Source organism: Erinaceus europaeus, chromosome 6 (assembly GCF_950295315.1).
Source record: "Erinaceus europaeus chromosome 6, mEriEur2.1, whole genome shotgun sequence".
Lineage (NCBI taxonomy): Eukaryota > Metazoa > Chordata > Mammalia > Eulipotyphla > Erinaceidae > Erinaceus > Erinaceus europaeus.
In genome coordinates this window covers 2,589,609-2,616,811 of record NC_080167.1, presented here as the reverse complement: position 1 = coordinate 2,616,811, position 27,203 = coordinate 2,589,609, and the positions used below count along the sequence as shown (strand labels likewise).

The 27,203-nt window shown below is 54.1% G+C and overlaps 1 protein-coding gene across 13 annotated transcripts in view; it reads left to right on the top strand.

Moving 5' to 3' along the window:
- Positions 1-27,203, top strand: part of EMID1 (EMI domain containing 1) — a 47,144-nt gene that overhangs the window by 9,660 nt on the left and 10,281 nt on the right. For 3 of the 13 annotated variants that reach the window (XM_060192886.1, XM_060192899.1, XM_060192893.1), the window contains exons 2-13: positions 810-923; positions 1,373-1,476; positions 9,362-9,445; positions 11,789-11,850; positions 14,701-14,821; positions 15,015-15,104; positions 16,158-16,304; positions 17,185-17,274; positions 17,394-17,446; positions 17,849-17,911; positions 18,017-18,061; positions 24,151-24,195. In XM_060192886.1, coding sequence (XP_060048869.1) covers positions 810-923; positions 1,373-1,476; positions 9,362-9,445; positions 11,789-11,850; positions 14,701-14,821; positions 15,015-15,104; positions 16,158-16,304; positions 17,185-17,274; positions 17,394-17,446; positions 17,849-17,911; positions 18,017-18,061; positions 24,151-24,195 — 1,018 coding nt within the window. The remainder of the gene's footprint in view (positions 1-809; positions 924-1,372; positions 1,477-9,361; positions 9,446-11,788; positions 11,851-14,700; positions 14,822-15,014; positions 15,105-16,157; positions 16,305-17,184; positions 17,275-17,393; positions 17,447-17,848; positions 17,912-18,016; positions 18,062-24,150; positions 24,196-27,203) is intronic. The other 10 variants (XM_060192888.1, XM_060192900.1, XM_060192890.1 and 7 more) reach the window with 7 other exon arrangements.

The window sequence follows — 27,203 nt, the reverse complement described above, 5'->3', positions numbered from 1 at the left end:
GTGTGGGCACAGGAGTCTGAGAGCAGGTGAGGGCATGTGGGTCTGAGAGTAGGTGAGGGCATGGGGGTCTGAGAGCAGGTGAGGGCACAGGGGTCTGAGAGCAGGTGAGGGCACGGGGGTCTGAGAGCAGGTGAGGGCACGGGGGTCTGAGAGCAGGTGAGGGCACGGGGGTCTGAGAGCAGGTGAGGGCACGGGGGTCTGAGAGCAGGTGAGGGCACGGGGGTCTGAGAGCAGGTGAGGGCACGGGGGTCTGAGAGCAGGTGAGGGCACGGGGGTCTGAGAGCAGGTGAGGGCACGGGGGTCTGAGAGCAGGTGAGGGCACGGGGGTCTGAGAGCAGGTGAGGGCACGGGGGTCTGAGAGCAGGTGAGGGCACGGGGGTCTGAGAGCAGGTGAGGGCACGGGGGTCTGAGAGCAGGGAGAATAGGTAGCTGCAGGATGGGAGGGGAACAGACAGGCTTCCGTGAGGATACTCTCTTTAGGGAGGACAAGTTCTGCAGTTGTTCCTTGATGGTGGCAGGAGGTCCCAGAGGCCTGGGTAGCCATGTATGGAGTGAAGACATGAGGAGGGAGAACCCCGTGGGAGACGCCTATCCTGTTCCCACCCTGCCCCCTCAGCCCACTTCCCAGGACATTGTGAGCATTCTCTGCATGGTCGCCCCCTCCGGGGCAGGAAATTCACCCTTCAGCCAGCATGACAGCAGAGACTCCCACCGGGGCCCTCAAGACTGAGAGTTCAGAGGGTCTGCTGGCCTGGAGACATGGGGGATCTGGGCCTTGGGCATCTGAGCTTCCTCCGCGTCTCTTTCAGAAACTGGTGCTCGTACGTGGTGACCCGCACTGTCTCGTGCCACGTGCAGAATGGCACCTTCCTCCAGCGCGTGCTGCAGAGCTGCCCCTGGCCCATGACCTGTCCAGGGAGCGGGTAAGTGAAGCCGTGGGAGCGGGAGCAAGTGGTACTCCACACGGGCACAGAACAGGCCCAGGAGCTGTGGTGCAGGGAGCATGGATGCCAGGGTGTGCAGAGTGAAGGGAGCCCTGACCCTCTGCCCACCAGCCCTGGTGCTCTTGCATCCTGGAGGGCCTCCTGGAGGAGGGATTCCACCTTCACCCACAGGCCTTCTCTCAGCCAACACTAACTGCTGGAGGAAGGCTGACCCAGTTTGTGGAGGCTTCCTGTCTCCCTCTGATGGGAGCCTGGGGGTGCAGAGGGGCCGATTCCCAGAATGTAGGAGAGAGACTCAGACCGGGTCCTGGGGGTGTCAGAGGCCTGGAGGTGCTGGCCTCCCACCAGCAGTGGGAGAGGCTGTGGGAGCCCCCGTCTGAGCCAGCCCCCTCCTCGTCCCCCCCCCCCCCCCCCCCGCACACTTCAAGCTACAGAACCGTGGTGAGACCCACATACAAGGTGATGTACAAGATGGTGACGGCCCGAGAGTGGAGGTGCTGCCCTGGGCATGCGGGAGCCAGCTGTGAGGAAGGTAGGACTGGCCGTAGCCTGAGCCTGGGAGGCAGGAGGATGGGGACCAGGCCGCAGAGTGGGGCCGGCCGGCGGTCCTGGAGAGACTCCATTCGCGGGCGCTGCTGGAGTAACTCAGCTGGTACACGCGGTGCTGGAGATCAAACCTGGGTCCGTCCCCTCGCTCGCGGGGTCCCGCACGCTGCCCGTGTGAACACCAGTCCTGAGATATGACCCCAGAACTACCAGTGTGGAGGTTGGGAACAAGACCCTGCAGAAGTCAGCACTCATGGGGGGCTTGGAGGTCGACCCACCGCCTCTCTGACAGCCCACGGACAGCCCCCTTCACAGAGAGGGAGAGCTGGCCGCCTGTACATCTGTGGAGCTCTGTGCCTAGTGGTGGGGCCTGGCTGCTTGGATATGGGGGGGTCCCACCAAAGCTGAGGAGGAGGAGGACAGACAGAGCTGCCAGCACCCTGTAGGGCTCCTGCACAGGGGTCGGGGAGGGGGTGGGGGACAGGTGTGAAGGGGAGCACTCCCCGCCTACTCGGGGGGAAGGCCCCAGGGTCAGGAGGAGAGCCAGCAGCCTGCTGCCAAGGGGGCCACAGAGGAGCTAGTGGAGGCGTGATGGGGGGGGGGGGGGCGGCTGGGAGAGGGCCTGCCCCAGACAAAGGCCACTCTGTCCCTGGCGCCCCTCCCAAGGGCACAGAGCGGGGGAGGACAGCGGCAGGTGGGAGCAGTGCCTCTGCCCTTGAGACCAGTTGCGGGAGAAGGGCTGGGGCCTTGCTGGCAGTGTGATGGGGGGTGCGAGGTGGGACAGGATAGGTGGGGCCAGGCCCACCCAGACATCAGCCAGCTTCCTCTGTAGGGCTCAGCTGGGAGACAGGATGTCCAGGGTTCCAGGGACCATGCAGCTGTGTGGCCTTGAACCAGGGACTTGCCTACCTGTGTGCAAGGGCGCCAGGCTGGGTTCTGTGGAGCTGCTGTATGTGGCTCCCCCACACCTAAGCCTCGAGAGGCCTAGGACACTCTGGAAAACAACACCAGGACCCTGGAGAGAGGAGGGGACGTTGGAACCCATTGCCGGTAGCCCCAGCCCTGCCCTTCCTCTGACAGTTGAGGCTGGGCCCCCGGCTATTTCCCCTACTGGTGACTGTCCTCCAGTTTGCCCAGGGCTGTGACCTGACCCTGCAGCCACAGAGCTGCACTGCCAGGGGCAACAGCTCCCAGAAGCCTGGGGCTGGCCGAAGAGAGAGAGGGAACGCCCTGGGCCAGCTCGGCCCTGCTGTGTGACCCCAGACAAGTCACTTCCCCTCTCAGAACCTGGTCAAATGCCTCCCTTCACTTTGTGTATGTGTGTGGGGGCACCCCTAGGAGAGCTGGAGGAGTCGGGGGATGCTGAGCGGTTCCTGGGGACCATCTGAGACCCACTGCACAGCCAGCTCCTCAGCCTCCAGCTTGTGATGTTCACCGAGTGTTTGCTCACCTGCAGATGCGCCGGAGAATCACAGAACCGACTTGCATGTTTTCAGCATCCTGTGTTGAAGGAGCCTTACACAGGGGAAGCTGGAGGCCAGAGGTGAAGGGCTGACCTGCAGGCACCGAGCCAGTGAGAACCACACTGGCACCTGCCTGGCCAAGTGCCTCTGGGCCCCAAAAGCTACAGCTGGCCCTCAGGAAGGGGCTTGGCTGCCTGCTCCCTGCTCCCTGGCTGTCCACCGTGGTGGGGAAGAGCTGGGAGGTACTAGCCTCTCCACCTTCCCTCCCCAGTGGCCTGGGTCCCCTCTGCCCCCAGTGGCCTGAGCTGCTGTGACCTGAGTCAGCTGGGATTTACTGACTTACTGATTTACTGTAGACATGCAGCCCGTTGCCCAGATAGTGAGAACGAGGTTCACACAGGTTCACGTGGTGTGTAAGCGTCGTTCCCCACCTGGGACATAGCAAAGGTGACAGCATCTCCATCTGACACCTGGACCAGTGACTCACCAGCCCTGTGCCGTTAACAGGAGTTGCAGATGTGGAAATGGAGGCGGGAAGAGCTCACAGCTGACTCAGAGCTAACTCAGAGCCCTCTGATCTGGCCTGGGCGAGGTCTCGGTGCTGGCCCCACCTGTCTTTCCAGCTTCCATGATGGGAAGCCAGCCAGGGTGGAAGCTTGCCTGACATCACCCCGCAAACCTCCAGGACTGAGGTGCCCATCCTCGGCCTCTTGCCGCTTCTCTATGAAGTGGGAGCCCAGGAAGTGAGTGGGAACAGTCTCAGGCTCCCCAGCCCCAGCTGTGACCCCAGGCCCTGGCTCAGGCCCACAACAGCAAATATTTACATTTGCAAAGTAAATTCCCAGGAGGGGACCTAGTCTGGGGCTGGGGAGCTTAGACCTACAGACCTGAAAGAGGCCCCAGGCCCCAGCAGAGGTGGGCAGCTGGTGGTCACACGACCAGAAATTCACATGGCTCCAGCCTTGCAGAGCTCAGGATAGGGAGCAGTGAGAGTTCCAAGAGGGCCTTTGATGATGCCCTGGTCTGTCCAGGAAGGCTTCCTGGAAGAGGTGATGTGGGGACAGCAGCTGTGCGGAGGGGTGGAGGGGAGGGGAGGGCATCCCAAGTGTTGGTAAGTCACCCAAGAAGGGCTTCTGGATGGATCTGGAGTCTGTGGTCCTGGGAGGGACCTTTCAGGATGGGCCACCTGGTTGGGGCAAGGTCTCGAAGTCCCCCAGGCCTGCTTCAGTGGGAGAGAGGTGACATTTTTTTCTTCTTTGGGGGCCAGGATCTTGCGCACGGCGGGCAGTTTCTCCTCTCCCAGGTCAGGTGTGGAAGTCCTTCCACAACCACTATGCTTTCTCCCATGCCTCCAGGCCACTGTTGGCCAGAGAGCCCCAGAGCTTGCCCCAGTGTCAAGGCATCCCCACGTGCCATGGGGGCTCGTACCCCCACTTGCCCTCCTTGATCAGGTGCCTCTCTGGGCCCAGGAGGTGACATTTTTGTCCTGCAGGAGACCTGCCACAGTCTGAAGCTCTTTCTTTCCTCACTGGGAGTCTATGTGTTCACGGCCACTTATATCCTGGCTTGTCACTTAGAAGGCTTATGGATTTCAGGGTAATTTTTGTGAATTCAGAACCAACAATTCACACTCTGTTTGTGTGAATTTCATTATTATCATTATTATTATTTTTTTATTTGCCAGAGTACTGCTTAGCCCTGGCTTATGGTGGTGTAGAGGATTGAACTTGGGACTTTAGAGCCTTAGGCATGAGAATCTCTTTGCCTAACCACTATGCGGTCTACCCCCAATTTCATTATTTCTTTAAACTCAGTTTTTTTGTTTTGATTTTTTTTTTTTTTTTGCCTCCAGGGTTATTGCTGGGACTTGGTGCCTGCACTACGAATCCACTGCTCCTGGGGGCTATTATTCCCTTGTTTATCATTGTTGTTATTATTGTTGTTGTTATTGCTGTCATTGTTGGATAGGACAGAGAGAAATGGAGAGAGGAGGGGAAGACAGAGAGGGGGAGAGAAAGATAGACACCTGCAGACCTGCTTCACCGCCTGTGAAGCGACTCCCCTGCAGGTGGGGAGCCGGGGGCTCGAACTGGGATCCTTATGCTGGTCCTTGCGCTTTGCGCCATGTGCGCTTAACCAGCTATATTACCACCCAACTCCCCAGTGGCCATTTTTTTTCCTCTTCTTTCTTTTTTTTTTTTTTTTCTTCCTTTTTTTTTTTTAATTTCTTTATTGGGGATTAGTAGTTTACAGTCAACAGTAAAATACAGTAGTTTGTACATGTGTAACATTTCCCAGTTTTCCACATAACAATACAACCCCCACTAGGTCCTCCTCTGCCATCCTGTTCTAGAATCTAAACCTCCCACACACACACCCCAGAGTCTTTTACTTTGGTGCAATACACCAACTCCAGTTCACGTTCTGTTTAGAGTTTTCCCTTCTGATCTTGTTTCTCAGCTTCTGCCTGTGAGTGAGATCATCCCATAGTCATCCTTCTGTTTCTGACTGATCTCATTTGACATGGTATCTTCAAGCTCCATCCAAGATGAATTCACCATGAACCTGAGACTTTGGAGCCTCAGGAATAAGAGTCACTTTGCATAACCATTGTGACATCTACCCCTTCATCTTTTTCCCCTCTCTCTTTTTTATTTGATAGTACAGATAGAAATTGAGAGGAGAGGGAGTCAGGCAGTAGCGCAGCGGGTTAAGTGCAGGTGGCGCAAAACACAAGGATCCCAGTTCAGGCTCCCGGCTCCCCACCTGCAGGGGGGTCACTTCACAGGCGGTGAAGTAGATCTGCAGGTGTCTGTCTTTCTCTCCCCCTCTCTGTCTTCCCCTCCTCTCTCCATTTCTCTTTGTCCTATCCAACAATGACGACATCAATAACAACAAAATAATAACTACAACAATAAAACAAGGGCAACAAAAGGGAATAAATAAATAAATATTTTTTAAAAAAAGAAATTAAGAGGAGAGAGGGAGAGAGAGTGGTTCTGGGAGGTGGCACAGTGAATAAAACATTGGACTCTCAAGCATGAAGTCCTGAGTTCAATCCCTGGCAGCACATGTACCAGAGTGATGTCTGGTCCTTTTTTCCCCTCTCTCTCCTCCTATCTTAAAAAAAAAAATTTTTAAGAGAGAGAAAGATAGACACCTGCAGACCTGCTTCAGCAGTCTTGAAGCTTTCCCCCTGCAGGTGGGGATTGAGCCCAGGTCCTTGTGCACGGTAATGTGTGCACTCAACCAGTTGCATCACCATCACCGCCAGGGCCCCTTTGCTTTGTGTTTGAACTTACAGCGTCTTTTCTGATGATCAGGCCATGTTTTCGTTTGTTTACCTAATTCTCTTTGGCTCCTGGTGGACCGTCCAGGAGCAAATTGGTTGAAACGGAATTTCCAACCGCAAGTTCACAGATGAATAACTTGGGGACAGACACTGTGTGTGACAGGGCAACATGTGTGCGTCTGCGTGACTCTGCCTCTGGCTTTGTCTGCTCTGAACTCTCACCCACAGCAGAGACGTGGAGGCTGCCGAGGCCCTGCTGAGCGCCTCGCAGTTTTGTAGGTCACTCAGAAGCCAGCCATGAGCTTGGGAGCTGGCACTGTCAGTGGATGCCAGAGGGTGCCTAGCACCATGGAAATAAAGGAAGTGGGTAGCAGGAAGCCAGTACTTCAGCCCGAGGAAGCCCAGCCTTCCCCATGACCCTGGGGGGGTGGGCATGGGGGGCCCACTGAAAAGAGGAATACTATAGCATTTGACTTTATCCTTCCTCCCCTCCCTTCATCCCTTCCTTCCTTTTTTTTTTTTTTGCCTCCAGGGTTATTGCTGGGGCTCACTATGAATCCACTGCTCCCAGAGGCTATTTTTTTCCCTTGTTGTTTATCATTGTTGTTGTTATTAGTATTGTTGTTGGATAAGGCAGAGAGAAATGGAGAGAGGAAGGGAAGACAGAGAGGGAGAGAGAAAGACAGACATCTGTAGACCTGCTTTACCGCCTGTGAGGCGACTCCTCTGCAGGTTGGGAGCCAGGGGTTCGAACTGGGATCCTTACGCCGGTCCTTGCGCTTTGCGCCACGTGCGTTTAACCTGCTGCACTACCGCCCACTTTACTTACTTTATAAGATAGAGAGAAATTGAGAGGGAAGGAGAGAAGGAGAGACAGAGACAGAGAGATACCTGCGGCACTGTTTCACCACTTGTCATGCTTCCCCCTGCAGGTGGGGACCAGGGCCTTGAACCCAAGTCTTTGCTCACTTAGCCAGGAGAGCCACCATGCAGCCCCCACCCTTCTTTGTGTTTGGAGGTTGACTTATTGGGCCAGTGACATAGTTCACCTGGTTGGTGCTGCTTTGTTACGTGCGTGACCCAGGCTCCAGCCAGGCCCCCACTGCCTTCAAGGACGCCTCAGTGCTGTGGTCTCTTTCACTCCCTGTCTGTCGGGCGGTAGCGCAGAGGGCTAAGCGCAGGTGGCGCAAAGCGCAAGGACCGGCATAAGGATCCCGGTTCGAGCCCCCGGCTCCCCACCTGCAGGGGAGTCGCTTCCCAGGCGGTGAAGCAGGTCTGCAGGTGTCTGTCTTTCTCTCCCCCTCTCTGTCTTCCCCTCCTCTCTCCATTTCTCTCTGTCCTATCTAACAACGACGACATCAATAACAACAATAAGAACTACAACAATAAAAAAACAAGGGCAACAAAAGGGAAAATAAATAAATTAAAAAAAAAAAAGATTCTGCACATGAAATGTGGATCCCAGCTGGCACGGTAGGCCATGCCATGTAGGCCGGAGCAAGGCTAGGCATACAGCCTTGGGCACAGCTCAGTGGTACCCCCTCCCTCAGCCCCCAGAACCTCCAGAGCCCCTAGCCCTCCCTCCCCTGGCCAGACCTTCCTCTGTCCTGGGTGTGACTGCCCCCCACCCCCCACCCTCCACCCAGGCCAGGCCCAGCCTGCACACAGGCCTTAGCTGGGGCTGGGCAGGGGCTGCGCCGCGGGCTGGCGGCCTCCTCTGGGGGCTGGCCCAGGACCCGTCTGGTTTGAATTTCTGGCGCCTCTTGGTTCCCTGCACCAGCCCACAGCCTGATGTGGAGCTGCCAGACCCCTGCCTTATTTGGGTCTCCTCTCCCCCCAGCAGATACTTTGTGGCCTTAAAAGGCCAGCTGAGGGGGGAGGGGGCCTGCTGGCACCAGAGACTTTACAGCCGCACCCCTGCCTCTGCCTTGGCCTGCCCTCCAGCTGCACCCCTGCCTCTGCCTTGGCCTGCCCTCCAGCTGCAGAGAAGCCAGACCCCAAAGCCACACCAGCCAGGGCAGCCAGGGGAGACACCTCCCACAGGCAGTCAGCCGGCTTCCTGCTGGTTCTCCTTTATAACCACAGACAGTGAAGCCACTGCTGGAGCTACACCCACCTGTCCTGGGGCCAGCTTTGCATGTGCCAGAGCCCAGGGTGCTCTGGTCTCTCACTCTCCTAAAAATTAATGGTTTTCATTTTTTACTTATTTATTTTCCTTTTTGTTGCCCTTGTTGTTTTTATTATTGTTGTAGTTATTACTGTTGCAGTTATTATTGATGTCGTTGTTGTTGGATAGGACAGAGAGAAATGGAGAGAGGAGGGGAAGACAGAGGAGGAGAGAAAGACAGACACCTGCAGACCTGCTTCACCGCCTGTGAAGCGACCCCCCCTGCAGGTGGGGAGATAGGGGCTCGAACCGGGATCCTTAGTCGGTCCATGCTTAGCACCACCTGCACTTAACCCGCTGCGCTTCCACCCGACTCCCTAAAAATTAATGTTTTAAAGTTAAAGGCAGGGGGCCAGGCAGTGGCACACCCGGTAAAGTGCACACGTTACCAGGCACAAGGACCTGGGTTCAAACCCCCGCTCCCCACCTGTAGGGGGAAGTTTTCATGACAGGTGAAGTAGATCTGCAGGTGTCTCTCTGTTTTCCTCCCTCTCTACCTCTCCCTCCCCTCTCAATTTCTCTCTGTCCTATCAAAGAAAAGAAAATAGAAAGAAAAAGAAAAAGGGGGGGGTGGGAAATGGCCACCAGGAGTTGTGGATTCGTAGTGCCGGCACCAAGCCCCATCGATAACCTTGGTGACAATAATAGCAACAAAAATAAAATTTTTAAAAGTTAAAGGCAGATTTGGAGACTCAGAAGACAAGTCACAGACAAGTCATCAAGGGCCAGGGTTGAGACCCTGTGGCTTCTAAGCCCTGCACCCAGGCAGCTTGCTGGGGTCCTCCCAGGACACCTCAGGCCCCTCATAGCCAGCTCCGGTCCCCAGCCCTGCCTAGTGGTCAGTGTTGTTCCAGGCCGTGCTGTGAGACACACTCAGCCTCAGTCTCCTGCTGCTCCTCTGGCTGCAGTGGCAGGGGCATGGCAGGTCCTCACGCCGCACATCCTTCAGTTGCAGGCCTCTCTGGCTTTGTGGAGCCCGGTTGGTCGAGCACCCCCGTGCGGCGGATGGCACTGCGACCCACGGCCTTCACAGGTGTGTCCTGGGATGACCTCAGGGGAAGGATCCTTTTGGGCTGGGGTCTGGAGGGAGTCAGGCAGCATGGGGACTGTCCAAAAAGCTAGCTGGGTCAAGGATTGCCCCCTGCCCTTGACCATGCTGCAAGTGGGAGAGGAAGCCCCCAGGGTCAGTCTGAACTGGGCCCAGGCACCCAAGACTCACAACCCCCAGGACCTGGCAGGCGCTGGCTCAGGCAACCTCGATGGTTGCCTTTTTAAAAATCTGCCATTTTGGGGGTCGGGTGGTAACGCAGCAGGTTAACCGCACATGGCTTGAGGTGCAAGGACCGGTGCAAGGATCCCGGTTCGAACCCCTGCCTCCCCACCTGCAAGGGGGTCGATTCACAGGCGGTGAAGGAGGTCTGCAGGTGTCTCTGTTTCTCTGCCCCCTCTCTGTCTTCCCCTCCTCTCTCCATTTCTCTCTGTCTTATCCAACAACAATGACATCAATAATAACAACAAAGATAAAACAAGGGCAACAAAAGGGAAAAAAAATAGCCTCCCGTGGTCTGGGATGTGGCGCAGTGGATAAAACATTGGATTCTCAACCATGAGGTCCTGATTTTGATCCCCAGCAGCACATGTACCAGAGTGATATCTGGTTCTTTCTCATGAATAAATAAATAAATTTTTTAAAAAATAGCCTCTGGGAGCAGTGGATTCATCCTGGCCCTAGCAATAACCCTGGAGGCAAAAAGGAAAATAAAATCTTCCATTTTCCAAGCCAGTAGGGGGCATGCCTTATTGTGCATGGGGCCCTGAGTTTGGAACCCAGCACCTCATGGGAGCACCATGGGCAGCCCCAAGGGACCTCCACAGATGGAGCTGAGGTGCCTGATGTCTCTCCTTCCCCTTTGCCCCCAAGTAAAGAAAAATTGGGGGTAGCAGAGGCCACTCAGTTGTGGTGTCATGCATGTGAGACCCTGGGTTCTCTCCCTGGCACTATATAACAATTTATTTACTTATTTACCAGAGCTCTGCTCAACTCTGGCTTGTGGTGGTGCAGGGGATTGAACCTGGGACTTTGGAGCCTCAGGCAGGAGAGTCTCTCTGCAGAACTATTTGATGCCTTTCCCCATCCTGAAAGGTTTTGTTTATTTATTCATTTGCTTTATTTTTAAAATTTTTTAAAAGATTTTATTTACTGATTCATGAGAAATGATAGGTGAGAGAGAAAGAACCAGACATCACTCTGGTACATGTGCTGCCAGGGATTGAACTCAGGACCTCATGCTTGAGAGTTGAGTGCTTTATCCACGGCGCCATCTCCCGGACCATTATCTATTCATTTATTACACAGAAACAGAGATAAATTGAGAAGAGGGGAGATAGAAAGGTAAAGAGACAGAGAGACACCTGCAGCTTCATCACTCTTGAAATTTTCCCCCTGTAGGTGGGGACCCGGGGCTTGAACCCGGGTCCTTGTGCACTGTAATGTATAGGTTTAACCAGGTGCACCACCACCTAGGCCCTAAAATTATAACTTGAGACAAGGGAATGCAACACTTTCTGGAAAATCTGAGCCTTTCCTTTTCTTATTTGCCTGTAAAATTATACATTCAGGGTTTTTTTTTTTTTTTTCCTGATCCCCACTCAGCTCTGGTTTATGGTGGTGTGAGGGATTGAACCTGGGACCTCTGAGCCTCAGGCAGGAGAGTCTGTTTGCATAACCCTTATGCCAGCTCCCTCACCGCAACAATTCTAAACCCCTTTTTTCAAGTGCCCTGCTCCACGGGAGGCACCATGCCAGGTGCTGTCATTGGCTTGTTGGAAGCTCTGGGCTGTCCCTGCTCCCCAGGAAGGCATCAGAGGAGGAAGCTGGCCCTCAGAGGGGGGACGGCCCTGCCACCAGGAAGGGGCAGTACTGGGGCTCTGCCCCAGGGCCTAAGATTCACGTCCTCCAGTGTGGACTCGGGGTGACGTGGGTCCTGGTGGCTCTGGGGAGCCCGGTGCCCAGCCCGGCTCTGGGTGACCCAGAGGAGCCCCACGGGTGCTGGCCTGGGCCTCCACAGGAAGGGTGGAAACTGCTTAGTCTCAGTCCCCAGAACCTCAAGCCCAGATGGAAAGCAGCAGGAGTCCCACTCTGCCCCCAGGAGGGGGTGCTCTTGGTACAGGTACAGAGGTGGCAGCCATGGGGGCCCCTGGTCCTGCCCTGACAGAAGTGGCCACTTCACAGGAGACCCAGAGGGTTTGGGTCACTCTTCCCAGAGCTGGGCCGCCTCATGGTCCGGGTCACTAGGTGTCTGTCCGCCTCCCTCCACCCCACTCCTGGGGGACCTGGGACCCCCTCAGCCCACTCCCCAGCCTTGCTTTCTCACAGGTTGTCTCAACTGCAGCAAGGTGTCAGAGCTGACAGAGCGGCTGAAGGTGCTGGAGGCCAAGGTGGGAGAACCGATGCCCTTCCTCGACCCCACTCCTGCCTGCACCCCTATGCTCGGCCCCCTCCCCCTCCCCGGCAGCCTCCCCCGCAGGCACCACCCTCCACCACCCTCCGCCTGCCCTGGCTGTCCTCCTGGGCCTGCCTGCAGTGGGCAGGAGCCTGGGAATTCAAGGCAGACCTGTCCCTGCCTGTCACTTCTGTTCTCCACCCCTTCTCCCACACTGCTATCTTCCCTCTTCCCACTTCCAAAAGCAAAATATCTATTGCACATCTCAAATTACTTCAAGACAAAAAGGTCTTTGACAATTGTGAAGCATACACAGCTCAGAAATGTGGAAATCCCAACAGGGTCCGGCCCAGAGAGCCTCTCCACATAACATTTATTATTATTATTATTACTATTATTATTATTATTATTATTCTTTCACCACCAGGGCTTTTTGTGCCTGTGTGGTTTTACTGCTCCCAGCAGACTTTTTTAAATTTTTATTTATTTATTAGATACAGACAGAAATCAAGAGGGGAGGGGGGTGATAGGGAGAAAAAACAGGGAGACACCTGTAGCCCTGCTTCATCACTTGCAAATCTTTCCCCCTGCAGGTGGGGACCGGGGGCTCGAACCTGGGTCCTTGTGCTCTGTACCATGTGTGCTCAACCAGGTGCGCCACCACCCAGTTCCCCCCAGGAGACTGTTTTCTGTTTAGTATCAGATACTGAGAGCAAGAGCGACAGAGAGGGGAAGAGACACCACAGAAGCGCTCTGCACAGTGTCCCCAGTGGCGGCCGGGGCCTCGCACACAGTAAGACATGCACTCTGTCAAGTAAGCTGCCTCTCAGACCCTGCCTGGAACATTTAAACGTCTTTTATGTCAGATTGTCTAAGTTCACACAGACACCTCGAGCATCTCTAACTGCTGTTCTTTGTTCTCTCCTCTGGGACTTCACCTCAAAGAGGTTAGATGTGAAGACATTCATCCAAGGGTCAACTTTTGGTGGGGGAAGCTGGGAACCAGCCCCAGGAGAGGCAGCTAGCTGCATCACAACCACCTTTTCGTGTGGAGTTGGGGCTGGTGCCAGGCCATGTGCCTACCCTGGTGAGCTGCCTCCCCATGCCAGCAGCTCTGTCCCCATCAGGAAAGATGCCCAGGGGTTTCAGTCCTCGAAGCAGTCCATACAGGAACCCATTCTGAGCCCTGGCAGGTCCACATTCCCCCACCCCACGCCCAGCCCTTCTCTGGAGGAGCCAGCCTGAGGAACTGTTCCATCCGGGATCTGGGGTCTGGCCAGAGCAATCAGTTCCAGTGCTGCCCCCAAATTTGGACTTTCCTGCGGACAGTGAGCATTCTGACTTCTGTTTATTCCACACGGTCCAGAGATAGCTCATGGAGTAGGGCCCATGCCACATGGGAGCACCATGGCTCCATGGGAAGAGTAGTGTGTGTGTCTCTCTCTTTACCTAAACTTAAAAGTATGGTGTGGAGGGAGTTGGGCGGTAGCGCAGCGGGTTAAGTGCACGTGGCGCAAAGTGCAAGGACCAGCTTAAGCATCCCGGTTTGAGCCCCCGACTCCCCACCTGCAGAGGGGTCACTTTACAAGTGGTGAAGCAGGTCTGCAGGTGTCTATCTTTCTGTCCCCATTTCTGTCTTCCCCTCCTCTCTCGATTTCTCCCTGTCTTATCCAACAACAATGACATCAATAACAACAAGGACAACAAAAATGGGGGGGGATAGCCTCCAGGAGCAGTGGATTCACAGTGCCAGCACTGAGCCCCGGCAACAACCCTGGAGGTAAAAAATAAAATAAAATTTTTTAAAGTATGGTGTGGATAGGGGAGATAATGGTTATGCTAACAAACTCTCAAGTCTGAGACTTGTAGATCCCGAGTTCAATCCCTAGCACCACCATAAGCCAGAGCTGACCAGTGCTCTAGTGAAAAAAAAAGGGGGGGGGGGGCGGAAGGTCGCACAGAGGGTCAAGCACACATGGCACGAAGCGCAAAGACCAGCATAAGAATCCTGGTTCGAGCCCTCAGCTCCCCACCTGCAGGGGAGTCGCTTCACAAGCGGTGAAGCAGGTCTGCGGTGTCTATCTTTCTCTCCCCTTCTCTGTCTTCCCCTCCTCTCTCCATTTCTCTCTGTCCTATCCAACAACGATGACAGCCATAATAATAACAACAACGATAAACAACAAGGGTAACAGAGGTGCCCCAGCAATAACCTTGGAAGCAAAAAAAAAAAAAAAAAAAAGATAAGTAAATTTAAAAGTATGGGGGCTGGATGGTGAATCACACAGTTGAGCGCACATGTTACAGTGCACAAGGACCTGGGTTCAAACCCCCAGTCTCCACCTGCAGGGGGAAAGTTTCACAAGTGGTGAAGCAGGCCTGCTCTCTGTCTCTCCCCCTCTCCATCTTTCCCTTCCTTCTCAACTTCTATTTTGATTCAGTAAAGAAAATATTTTTTAAAGTATGAAAAGTTGACCTAGGAGTGGTAGAATCGCAAATAATAATAATAATAATAATAAAATTAAATCATCCTTAATTAACAACTCAGGGCAACTAGTGACAGTCCCTGAAGCCATAACCCCACGTTGCTGTAGCAGACTGAGAGGCTCCTGCTGTGGCTACAGACAAGTGTGGGCAAACGTGGCCCAGCCCCCGTATGCCCGCCACAACCCCGCTCAGCAGCCGTGGTGGTGTGCACAGTGATGAGGCGGGCAGAGTAAACTCCAGTGGCATCTGAGTGAGCGCCACACCCCTGCGCCCAGGTTCCCGCTCTAGGCTCTGCTGGCTTCTCACACAGGGCTCCTAGGCCGCCCAGCCCTGCCCCGTGCCACCTCCCTCTTTCTCACAGGTGGCAGTGCTGACTGTCCCAGAGCGGACGGTGCCCCTGTCTCCAGAGTCCTTCAAGGACCCGGCCCCACTCTGGGGCTCCCCTGCTGCCCAGGGCAGCCTCGGGGATGGAGGCCTCCGAGGTGAGTGTAGGGCACAGAGAAGCAGGGGGGGTGGGGGGTGAGTGGGAGGGAGAGTCCAGTCCCAGCCAGTCTCCAGGCCCTGAGCCCTAGAGCTCTGGGAGACCACAGACCCTGCCTGGCTGACCCCTGCCTGCCCTCCTGCCACAGGGCTCCCGGGAGCCAGAGACACAGAGCTGGTGTGTTCTCTCCCCAGATCAGGTCGGTGCCTGGGGTCTCCCCGGCCCCACAGGTCCCAAGGGAGACACCGGAAACCAAGGCCCAGCAGTCACAAGAGGCCCACCAGGTGAGTGCCCACAGCCCTGCCGGGCACCCAGCTCCCCTGCCAGGACGCCCCGGTTGTGGCCTTCCTCCCTGGCCCTGATGTCACCCCGCCCACGGTGGCCTGGCCCGCCTGCATGTAGCTCCTTTGCATCTGCTCCGCTGGCTCTGAGCTCTCGGGAGGTCATGCCAGACCCGGCCTCCTGGAGTCCCCAGACCAGAGGGGTGCAGGTAGAAGGGAGATAGCACCCCATGTGAGAAAGCCTGGCAGTGGGGGTGTTGCAGGTGTGGGAGTCCTGAGGAAGGAGGCCCAGACCCAGAGCAGATAGATAGGACGTAGCTCCTACAGAAGCCTGGAAAGCGGGGCAGGGAGGGGACCCAGAGGGGAGAGGGCATGCCTCCCATGCAGGAGGCTTTGGGTTCAAGCCCCAGCACCACAGATAGGCAGGTGGAGCTCCATGGAGGGTGGAGCAGCGGCCCTGCTCTGGCTCACTCACTTGCTCGTAAAAATGTATGAGGCCAGGAGCCGGGCAGCAGCACAGCGGGTTAAGCGCAGGTGGCACAAAGTGCAAGGACCGGCCTAAGGATCCTGGTTCAAGCCCCCGGCTCCCCACCTGCAGGAGAGTCACTTCACAGGTGGTGAAGCAGGTCTGCAGGTGTCTGTCTTTCTCTTCTCCTGTCTTCCCCTCCTCTCTCCATTTCCTCTCTGTCTTTTTTTTTAATATTTATTATTTATTCCCTTTTATTGTCCTTGTTGTTTTATTGTTGTAGTTATAGTTTATGTTGTTGTTGGATAGGACAGAGAGAAATGAAGATAGGAGGGGAAGACAGAGAGGGGGAGAGAAAGATAGACACCTGCAGACCTGCCTTACCACCAGTGAGGCAACTTTCCTCCTTGCAGCTGGAGAGCCAGGGGCTTGAACTGAGATCCTTACGCCAGTCCTTGCACTTTGTGCCATGTGTGCTTAACCCGCTGCGCTGCCACCCGACTCCCTCTTGTAGCACCTGGCCCTGGGTCTGCCGTGGTCCTCCTGCTTCCGGTGTGCCCGCCCAGCCCCCACCCGCGGTTCCTTTGCAGGTCCCCAGGGCCCCCCAGGGAGCCCTGGCCAGGCTGGAACTGTGGGAGCCCCTGGAGAGAGGGGCCCTCCAGGCCCCCCAGGACCTCCAGGCCCTCCTGGCCCCCCGGCACCCGTTGGGCCTCCTCATCAGAGGATCTCTCAGCATGGTGAGCCCCCAGGGCCCTGGCGGGGGGGTGGATAAGACTGACAGTCAGCCCGGTTGAGTGCATGGTGCAGTGTGCGAGGGCCAGGGTTCAAGCCCCTGGTCCCCACCTACAGGGGAAGCTTCATGACTAATGAAGCAGTGCTGCAGGTCTCTCTCCCCTCTCTGCTCCTCTCCCCTCTTAACTTCTCTATCTCCAGTAAGTTTTTTTTTTAAGAGTAAATGAAATAAAGATGACTAGCAAAGACAGCACACAGTGCCCGCACCATCTGCCAGGTACACCTGGAGCTGGGCTTTGTCTGCCGGATGTCACCCAGGCCCCTGTGTGATCAGATGAGGAGAACTGAGGGCAGAGGGGGAGGTCACAGGACCAGAGCAAACCGCACCACCTCCCAAGGCTGCTCAGAACCACTGGCATCACCTTCCCAGCAAGCTGGGAGCCAGCCAGAGCCTGCTCCTCAGAGGCCCCACAAGTTCACAGCCCTGGACCTCCACAGCCATGGCCTGGCCCTGTACTCAGAGAGGCCCCGGCCCCCTGCCCAGCTGGACCCTGATACAAGCCCCTCATCTCCTCCCTGACCAGACCCAGATGGGTGCTGCCAGGGTTTGAGTTCAGCTCCACGAGCCTTGGATCTTCCTGTGTGTCCTGGAGAAAGTGATAGTGTGGCCTCCCACAGCTCCATGACACCGACTCACAGAAGAGGAGCTATCAATAAGTCATGGCTTTTATTATCACCCCTTCCGCCGTGTGACCATGCAGACTTAGCGGCGAGACAGCCTGAATGAGTCTGCACAGTGGGACGTCCCACAGAGCGGGGTGGAACGTGAAGCCTGACCTTCCCACTCCACCCAGTCTCACCCTCTTCCCCACCCCCCTGCCACAGGAGACCCCTTGCTGTCCAACACCTTCACTGAGACCAGCAGCCACTGGCCCCAGGGATCTGCTGGCCCTCCAGGCCCCCCAGGACCCGTGGGTAAGTTGAGTCTAGGTCTAGGGCAGAGGGAGCAGGTGGAGGTTGGCAGAGGGACTGTTTAGTGGGGGAAGCTGAGTGTGGTCTTCTGTGGGTCCTGAGGTTACTGTGTCTTATTCCAGGTCCTCCGGGCCCCCCTGGGCCTATGGGCCTCCCTGGGAGTCCTGGACACACGGTGAGTAGTTTTCGCCGATGCCTCCACTTCTGTTCATCCACCCAGCCACCTACTCCACTACCTATCAATCGATACATCCATCCACTGATTACCCCGCCCCCCCACTTATCCATCCGTCTATCCACCATTCCTTCACTCATTCACTCAAGCATTAGTATGCAGATGGATTTCCAGCAACTCTTCTCATTCAGCACAAGTATCCTTCCGCTGAGACCAAGAAAGGTGGAGATTCTCGCCCTTGGTCTGTGACTAGCATGTGACAACTTCCAGACCCAGATGGAGACGGTCTAATGCCAGAGCCATGGCTCTGAGCTGTGTGCACTGCCCAGAGGCCCAGGTCAAGCTAGCCCCCCTCCAAGTCCCTGTCCTAACACAAGGCTGGGGCCCTGTCTTGTTGCCCAGGGACCCCCAGGCCCCACTGGACCCAAAGGAATCTCTGGCAACCCAGGAGAGAAGGGTGAGAAAGTGAGTACTGGGGTGCCCTACAGTGTGGGGGATCTGGGAAGTCCCTGGGGGCCTGGTTCAGAGCTCCAAGCCCTGACTCCCCATCCTGTCCTCCATCCCACACAGGGGCTTCGTGGGGAACCTGGCCCCCAAGGCTCCATGGGGCAACAGGTGAGGATACCGCCCGCCACCGCAGTCACTCTCTGCTACCCAGAAGCAGAGATGTCTGCACCACAGTCTGTCTCTTTCCCTCTGGGTCTCTTTCCTTCTGACACCGTATTTCTTTTTTTTTTTTTTCCCCTTTGTTGCCCTTGTTGTTTATCATTGTCGTTGCTGTTATCATTGTTGCTGTTGTTACTGTCATTGTTGTTGGATAGAACAGAGAAAAATGGAGAGAGGAGGGGAAGACAGAGAGGGGGAGAGAAAGATAGACACCTGAGACCTGTTTCACTGCCTGTGAAGAGACTCCCCATGCAGATGGGGAGCCGGGGGCTCGAACTGGGATCCTTATGCCGGTCCTTGCGCTTCGCACCATGTACACTTAACCCGCTGTGCCACCGGCCGGCTCCCTAACATTGTATTTCTGTCTCTCCAACTGAAATCACAGATTTGTCTGTTTCTCCCTAGAGGTTGGCTGGTTTTTGCTTGGCCTACTTCAAAACCTTGTTATCAGGTACACACACACACAGGATTGTAACGTGCTTGGGCCCTTTATAAAATGAATATCTTTCTCTCTGGTGATACCATTTGTTTTGAATTCTGTGTTGATATTAAAATAGCCAAATCGGGCTTGGTGTTTGTTTGTTTGCATGTTTGTTGTTTTTGCTATTGAATTGTGTGAGTTCCTTGTGTATTTTGGATAGTAGCCTCTTATTTGATATGTGGTTTCAAGTCTTCCTCTCATTCTTTTCATTTTGTTGATGGCTTCTTTGTCATGCCAGATAATGAAGTTGGGCTATTTAGTTTCTCACTGCTGAATCTTAGGAATCTAAGATTCAGCAGTGCGGAGTGCGGGAGTCAGATGGTAAGTTAAGCGCAGGCAGCACAAAGCACAAGGACCGGCTCAAGAATCCCGGTTCGAGCCCCCGGCTCCCCACCCGCAGAGGAGTCGCTTCACAGGCGGTGAAGCAGGTCTGCAGGTGTCTGTCTTTCTCTCCCCCTCTCTGTCTCCCCTCCTCTCTCCATTTCTCTCTGTCCTGTCCAACAACAACGACATCAATAACAACAACAATAATTAGTACAACAATAAAAAAAAGAAACAAGGGCAACGAAAGGGAATAAATAAATAAATATATTTTTAAAAAGAATCTCTTGTGCATTTGGGATAGCACATCTTTACCAGGTGTGTCCTCCCAGTCTACTCCTTGTAGACGTCTTCTTTCATAGAGCAAATTTTTGACCAAGTCTAGTCTGTGCATTACTTCTTTCTTGGACTGTGCTTTTGCCTCTTGTCTCTGAAAGTCACTGCCTGAGCTTGGCCCTCAATTTACTGAAGGGTGCTTCATTGCTATGAGTGTTTTGTTTGTTTTTGTCCAACCCCCCAGACTTCTGCGAGTTCCCCAGACTGTTCTCCACAGGGGTTGGACCAATTTACATTCCCACCAGCTGTGCAGGAGGGTTCCTTTGTCCCCACAACCTCTCTGCTACCTTTTCTGATGTGTGACATTCTCACAGGAGTGAAGTGGTATCTCACTGTGTCTTTATTTGCATTTCTCTGGCAATCAGTGACTTGGAGCAATTTTTTCATATGTTTGTCGACCTTTCTGATCTCTTCTGTGGTGAATATTCCCACCTGCAGGGGGAAGGCTTTGCAAGTGGCGAAGCAGTGCTGTAGGTGTCTCTCTGTCTCTCTCCCTCTCTGTCACCCCTTTCCCTTCTCCATTTCTGGCTGTCACTATTCAATAAATAAAGATAATTTTTTAAAAAAGAGAGAGGGAGAAAGGTAGACACCTGCAGACCTGCTTCACCGCTTGTGAAGCGAGTCTCTCTTCCTTCCTCCTCCCCCCCCCACCCCCCGCAGGTGGGGAGTTTGAGTCTCAAACTGGATCCTTACGTGGGTTTTTACACTTAGTACTCTGTGCGTTTAACCCGGTGCACCACCACCCAGCCTCCCGTAGCTACCCCCTGCCCCCCCATAGACATTTTTTCTTTTTCTTTTTCTTTTTCTTTTTTTTTTTTTTGCCTCCAGGGTTGTCGCTGGGGCTCAGTGCCAACACTACAAATCCACTGCTCCTGGAGGCCGTTTTCCCCTTTTGTTGTTGTTGTTGCCCTTCTTGTGGCTTTTATTGTTTTTTGTTATAGCTTTTGTTATTACTGGATAGGACAGAGAGAAATGGAGAGAGGAGGGGAAGACAGAGAGGGGAAGAGAAAGACAGACACCTGCAGACCTGCTTCACTGCCTGTGAAGCGACTCCCCTGCAGGTGGGGAGCCGGGGGCTCGAACCCGGATCCTTACTCCAGTCCTTGTGCTTTGCACCGTGTGTGCTTAACCCTCTGTGCTACTGCCCAGCCCCCTCTTTCCCTCTTTCTTTCTTTCTTTCTTTCTTTCTTTCTTTCTTTCTTTCTTTCTTTCTCTTTCTTTTTTTTAATAATATTTATTATTTATTCCCTTTTGTTGCCCTTGTTTTATTGTTGTAGTTATGATTGACGTTGTTGTTGGCTAGGACAGAGAGAAATGGAGAGAGGAGGGGAAGACAGAGAGGGGGAGAGAAAGACAGACACCTGCAGACCTGCTTCACCGCCTGTGAAGCGACTCCCCTGCAGGTGGGGAGCCGGGGGCTCGAACCGGGACCCTTATGCCGGTCCTTGCGCTTTGCGCCACCTGCGCTTAACCCGCTGCGCTACAGCCTGACTCCCTTTCTTTCTCTTTCTTTCCCCCTTTCTTTCTTTCTCCCTTTCTTTTCTTCCTTCTTTTCTCCTTCCTTCCCTCCCTCCTTCCTTCCCTTCCTCCTCTCTCTGTCTCTGTCTCTCTCTCTCTTTCTTTATTGGATAGAACAGAGAGAAATTGAGGAGGGGATGGATAAAGAGGAAGAGGAAAGACACTCGCAGGCCTGTTTCACCGCGTGTGAACTGCCTCCGCCCACGCCCACCCCGCAGGTCCTCGCACTATGCGCACTTAACCGGGTGCACCACCGCCCAGCCCCCTGGCCAGGAACTTTATTGATTTCCTATTTGCTGCTCTAATTTTTATTTTTTTTTTTTTTCGTTTTTTCTCTTTCATTCCTGTGGGTCATCACTGGGGCTTCACTGTTCCAGGTCAACTGTTTGAGGTGGAAAGACAGAGACAAGCCTGGAGAGACACCACAGCACTGACGCTTCCTCAGTGAGGTAGCGGCCAGCCGCAAATCCGGGTTTGGGGTTGGCAAAACAGGCTCACTGTCTGAGCACACTGTCTTGCCAGCCCTATTATTTATTTATTTATTCATTTATTTATTATGATTTTCCCGCCGCCAGGATCCTCGCTGGGACTCAGTGCCAGCACTGTGACTCCACTGATCCCAAAAGCCATTTTTCTCTTATTTTTTTCCTAATTGTTTCTATTTTTATTAATTTATTATTGGATAGAGAGAAAGAGAAAATGAGACGAGTTGGAGAGATAGAGAGGGAAAGGAAGACAGACAGACACCTGCAGCCCTGCTTCACCACTTGTGAAGCTTTCCCCCTACAAGTGGGGACCAGGGGCTTGAACCTGGAACCTGTGCACTGTAATATGTGCCCTTCACCAGGTGTGCCACCACCTCCCCCCCCCTTTTAAAATTGGATAGGACACAGAGAAATTGAGTGGGACAGGCAGAGAAAGGAGAGAGAGGGCTGGGGAAGATATATGGTTATGCAAACAGACTGTCATGTTGAGGCTCCGAAGTCCCAGGTTCAATCCCCCGCACCACCATCAGCCACAGCTAAGCAGGGCTCTGGATAAAAACAATTATGTATATATGTCAGAAAAAGACTGACTAGGCCAGGGAGATAACACAGTGGTTTTGCAAAAGGCCCTTCTGCCTGAGGCTCTATAAGTCCTAGGTTCAGTACCCAGCACCATCATCAGCCAGAGCTGAGCAGGGCTCTGGTCTCTCTGTATCTGTCTTTCATGAATGAATGAGAGAAAGAAAGAAAGGAAGAAAGAGAGAAAGAAAGAAAGGGAGAGAGAGAAAGAGAGAGAGAGAGAGTCAGGCAGTAGCTCAGTGGGTTAAGCGCAGGTGGCTCAAAGTGCAAGGACCGGCATAGGGACCTGGTTCGAGCCCCCGGCTCCCCACCTGCAGGGGAGTCGCTTCACAGGCGGTGAAGCAGGTCTGCAGGTGTCTGTCTTTCTCTCCCCCTCTCTGTCTTCCCCTCCTCTCTCCATTTCTCTGTCCTATCCAACAATGACAACAACAATAACAATTCCAACAATAAAACAAGGGCAACAAAAGGGAACAAATAAATCTTTAAGGGGGCTGGGTGGTGGGATACCTGGTAGGAGAGAGCACATGTTATAAGGCTTAAGGACCTGGGTTCAGCCCCCGGCCCCTACCTTCATAGGGGGAAGCTTTGCAGTTGGAAGTGCTGCAGATCCCTGTCTGCCTATCTCCCCTCTTCTCTCTCAATTCCTGTCTCTATTCAAAATAAGATACTCAAAAATTTATTTTTGCCAGAGTATGCTCCGCTCTGGCTTAAAGTGATACAGTAGACTGAACCAGGGCTTCAGAGCTGTAGGCACAAAGTCTTCTGTATAACTATTAAGCTACTGCCCCTGCCCCCCCCCAGCCATTCTTTCCTGTGGCTTAGACGCCCTGTAGACGATCAAATAGTTATAATTTAGGATCTATATTTGCTGCCCTTGTCTTCACTACCTGCTTCACTGCCTGTGAAGCGACTCCCCTGCAGATGGGAAGCTGGGGGCTCGAACCGGGATCCTTACGCCGGTCCCTGCGCTTTGCGCCATCTGCGCTTAACCTGCTGCGCTACCAGCCTGACTCCCAAGATAAGTTTTCTATCTTCACACCTCAAAAATGCCTGAAATCCCTTTTTCTGATTCTGAAGATGGAGGCATATTGCTGATTTTTAGCTTTCCTTTCTTTCTTTCTTTTTTTTTTTTTTCTTTACCTCCAGGGTTATTGCTGGGCTCAGTACCTGCACCATGAATCCACTGCTCCTGGAGGCCTTTTTTTTCCTTTTGTTGCCCTTGCTGTTGTAGCCTTGTTGTGGTTATTATTGTTGATGTTGTTCGTTGTTGGATAGGACAGAGAGAAATGAAGAGAGGAGGGGAAGACAGAGAGGGGGAGAGAAAGACAGACACCTGCAGACCTGCTTCACCGCCTGTGAAGCGACTCCCCTGCAGGTGGGGAGACGGGGACTCGAACTGAGATCCTTAAGCCGGTCCTTGTGCTTTGCGCCACGTGTGCTTAACCCGCTGCGCCACCACCCGACCCCCACTTCTTTTTTTTCCTAACATTCCCGTTCAGTACTGTCAACTTCACTGTGAATTGTTTTCACTGTACTTGAAATATTTCAGTAAGTTTTATCTTTATTTTCATTAGTTTGGAATATTTTTAGGTTTCTCTTGGGATGTCTTTTCCTTGGCCTATATGTTATTTAGAAGTGTGCTTTATCCTCAAGTATTTGGGGATTTTTCCAATTATCTTTCTGTCATTGGTTTCTAGTTCAATCCCATTGTGGCTCTGGTCTTTTCGGTGTGTTGAGGTCTGTTTTATGGCCCAGAACATGGCGTGTCTTCACCAGTGTTCCATGGGAGCTTGCGAAGGAAGTGTGTGTATTATGTCGCTGTTGGATGGAGTGGTCGTTGGGTCAGGCACTAACTGTATCCTGTCGAGTTCAGCTCTATCCTTGCTGATTTTTTTTCCTTCCACTGCAAAGCTCACTACTTTCTAATGCACTGTCCCTCTTTCCTCCCCTAATTTGGCTGCCTGAGGTCAACTTCTGACTCCTCAGCATAGTGAAACTGAAGCTCTATTCACCGGCTTGCCAGATTGGGGCTCTAGTGTGAGACCTCAGAGGAAATCCAACAGCACATGGGTATTACCTGGCTAGGTCCCAATCTTTCAAAGATCAAGTCGCCTCAGATTTCTGGCTGTTCTTCTTCATTTTCCATTTCCTCCAGGCAGTTTTTATTGTATTTTCAATTTAATCGGGTATTATTCCAGTATAAACCATTTTCTGTCTCTGTCAGTCTCCCTCCCTCTCTCTCCCTTCCTCTCCTTTCCTCTCCCCTTCCTTTTTCTTATGCCCTCTCTCACTTCCTCTCCCTCTCTCTCCTCTTGCAGGGAGAACCTGGCCCCAAAGGAGACCCTGGTGGGAAGAGCCACTGGGTAAGCTCCAGCCCAACCTGCTCCCGCCTGACACTCAGGACACTGTCTTCTCACTGAGAGAGCCAGGGGGTGGGCCCATCAGTTCCCCTGCAGCCTGGTCTGGGGACTAGGGGGACCCTAACCCACTTCCCCCTCCTGCCCCTTCCAGCAAGGCTGGGCCAGCCTTCCCAACAGACCCCAGACTCTGTCTCAGCCTTCCCTCTGCAGCCTCTCCAGGCCAGGTGCCTCATCTGTTGGTGCAGAGTGGCCTGGGCTAACCTGGCCCCGCATGCACGCCCTCCCTCCATAGGCCCCACGAGCAAGGGTGGGAGCCAGGAAGCTAGTCACTGGATACCTATGTGGACACGTGACACCTGAGTGGGACGGGGCCTTCGGGAACCCATGAAGTACAGACATGGGGGCACACAAGGGACCCTGACATCACTGTGCACACAGGAAGTCCATGGAGCCTACTAAGCAGGGCCCAGAAACTAGCACATAAGGTCAAGGGGCCTGGGCTCCGCTACCCCCAAAAGTCCAGGAACCAGCATGAGCTCCCGGGTACGTCCCATGCACTGAAACCCAGGAGGAGCAGAGGAGAGACTCAGAAACTGTGGCAGGCACTGGGCAGGAGATGCCCACACTGTACAAAGGAAGCCCAGGAGAATGAGAGAGGGGGCCAGAACCCACCCCCATAGTCCCAGGATCGGCGTGTCACACAGACCTGCACGGACACTGGAGATCACGGCAGCAAGTGAGGCAGATGGGGTGGTCCACACGGGGCCTGGACACCACCACGACCCAGGGGCGCTTGGCAGTGGACGGGTGGGACAGACAACCCACTAAGAGACACAGAGTGGGCAGAGCTCTTGCAGACTGATGTCAGGCCGCTCGATGTCCCCTGCCATCCTCCCTGGTGCAGGCTGGTGGGGTCACCCACTCCCTGGCAAGTGCCAGTCAGTAAGGGTTTTGGGGACAGGTGCCAGCCCTGCCGCCCTGCTCCTGACTGTGGGGTCAGTGATGGTTACAGCCGTGGGAGCCCCCACCGCCCCCTGCATGAGCCCTCCCCCAGGTTTTCTCGTGACTTCCGGGGCCCTGCTACCTCTCCAGCAAGCCTCTCCCAGCCCTGCGTGCCACCCCTCCCCACCCCTCCCTCCAGCAAGTCTGTGCCAGGTGGGCGTGAATGGTGGGTGGGTGGCCCTTGTGAGCCCTCAGCCTGCCCTTGTCCCCTTCACTGGCTGTGCCCACTGACTCAGTCTGGGACCCCAGACCAGGAGGTGGGATACCCTAGACATATCTCATGCCTAGGGCCACTTGTGGGAGGACCACCCAAAGGTAGCAGGGTCCCCACCCATCCACCTACCCTCCCCCCATCACTTCTTTTCTGCCTGCTGCCTGCCTGGAGGGTGGTTTTTTTGTTGGGGGGGGGGGAGGGCTGTATGAAGCTTTAGAGGTGGGTGGGGAGGAGGGCTAGTACGGGGCTTCCTGAGGCTCTCAGTCAAATGCTCAGAGAAGCTTCCAGAGCCACTGGCCAGGCTGTGGCTCATCAGTGCCGCCCAGCGGCCATAGGGATGCGCTGCAGGCACTGGGGCACGGCCAGTGAGCCTTGACTGGACCAGAGTTCCTACCCCTCCTTCAGACTGGAGGAACGGGCCCACACCCCAGGGCAGATTGCTGGGACGGTTGTAACTTGGTCCCAGATTTCTCAGAGCCAGGGGGAACAGCCGGTACTTACCAAGCCTCAGACTGGGCACAGTGGGCATAAGTGCAGGGTGGTCCCTGCCCAGCAGCATGAGGGGAGGGGACCCAGACCCAAACCCAGCTCTGTCATGTGCATTAAGCAGGCAAAGGTTCTGGCCAAGACGGGGCCTGTGGAGTGAGGCTGTGCCAGGCAGGGCTGCAGGCCCTAGAGAGCAGTGTGGTGTGTTCTGGGCGGGGAGAGTCTGTGAAAACTTTATAAGCAGGGGGCCGACGTGGCCAGAGCTGTCATTTGTTATTTACTTGTTTATTCTTTTTTTTTTTTTTTAATGTGGTGAACTCTGGCTACAGCTTGAGGTTTTTTTTTAATATTTATTTATTTATTTTCCCTTTTGTCACCCTTGTTGTTTTTCATTGTTGTTGTAGTTATTATTGTTGTTGTTATTGATGTCGTCGTTGGATGGGACAGAGAGAAATGGAGAGAGGAGGGGAAGACAGAGAGGGGGAGACCTGCTTCACCGCCTGTGAAGCGACCCCCCTGCAGGTGGGGAGCCGGGGGCTTGAACTGGGATCTTTCAGCCGGTCCTTGCGCTTTGCGCCACCTGTGCTTAACCTGCTGCACTACCGCCCGACTCCCGAAAGAGCAAGTTTTATAATAATCAGAGAGCCAGGGGCTGAGATGGCACAGCAGTGGCACACAGGACAGGCATGCCACAGGGCCCAGTTCAGTCTCCAGCATGGAGGGCCAGAGCAGAGCAGTGTGCTGGTCAAGAAATAAAACAGAGTGATTTATAAGACAGTAAGAAAGGGAGCAAGCACCGGGAGAAGCAGGCACACAGAGTTTGGTGCACGGAACATGGGTGCTGTCAGCCTTCTAGCAGGTGGACTCTCAGATCTGGGCTCGGGGCCAGACCAGATGGGGAAGGGCTGGGCGACAGTCACGCAGGCTGCAGGCCCCGCAGGACAGAATCCAAATTACACTTGTTTTTCTTCACATTTCTTTCCTCCAAATTTTTATTTTCAAAAATTTCAAATATGCAGAAAAGTTGGCACAGTGAATAAATAGCCTCCTACCCTTCAAGATTGACCATTTATTACTGTTTTGCCACATGTATCCCCCCCCCTCTCTCTATATATATATATATCTTTCTGTTGCCACCAGGGTTATCACTAGGGCTCAGTGCTGGCACTATGAACCCACCACTCCCAGTAGCCATTTTTTCCTTTTTTTTTTTCTTTATTTTATTTAAAAGGACAGAGAGAAATTGGAGAGAGGAGGGGCAGATAGAGAGGAACAGAGACATCTGCAGCCCTGTTTCACCACTTGTGAA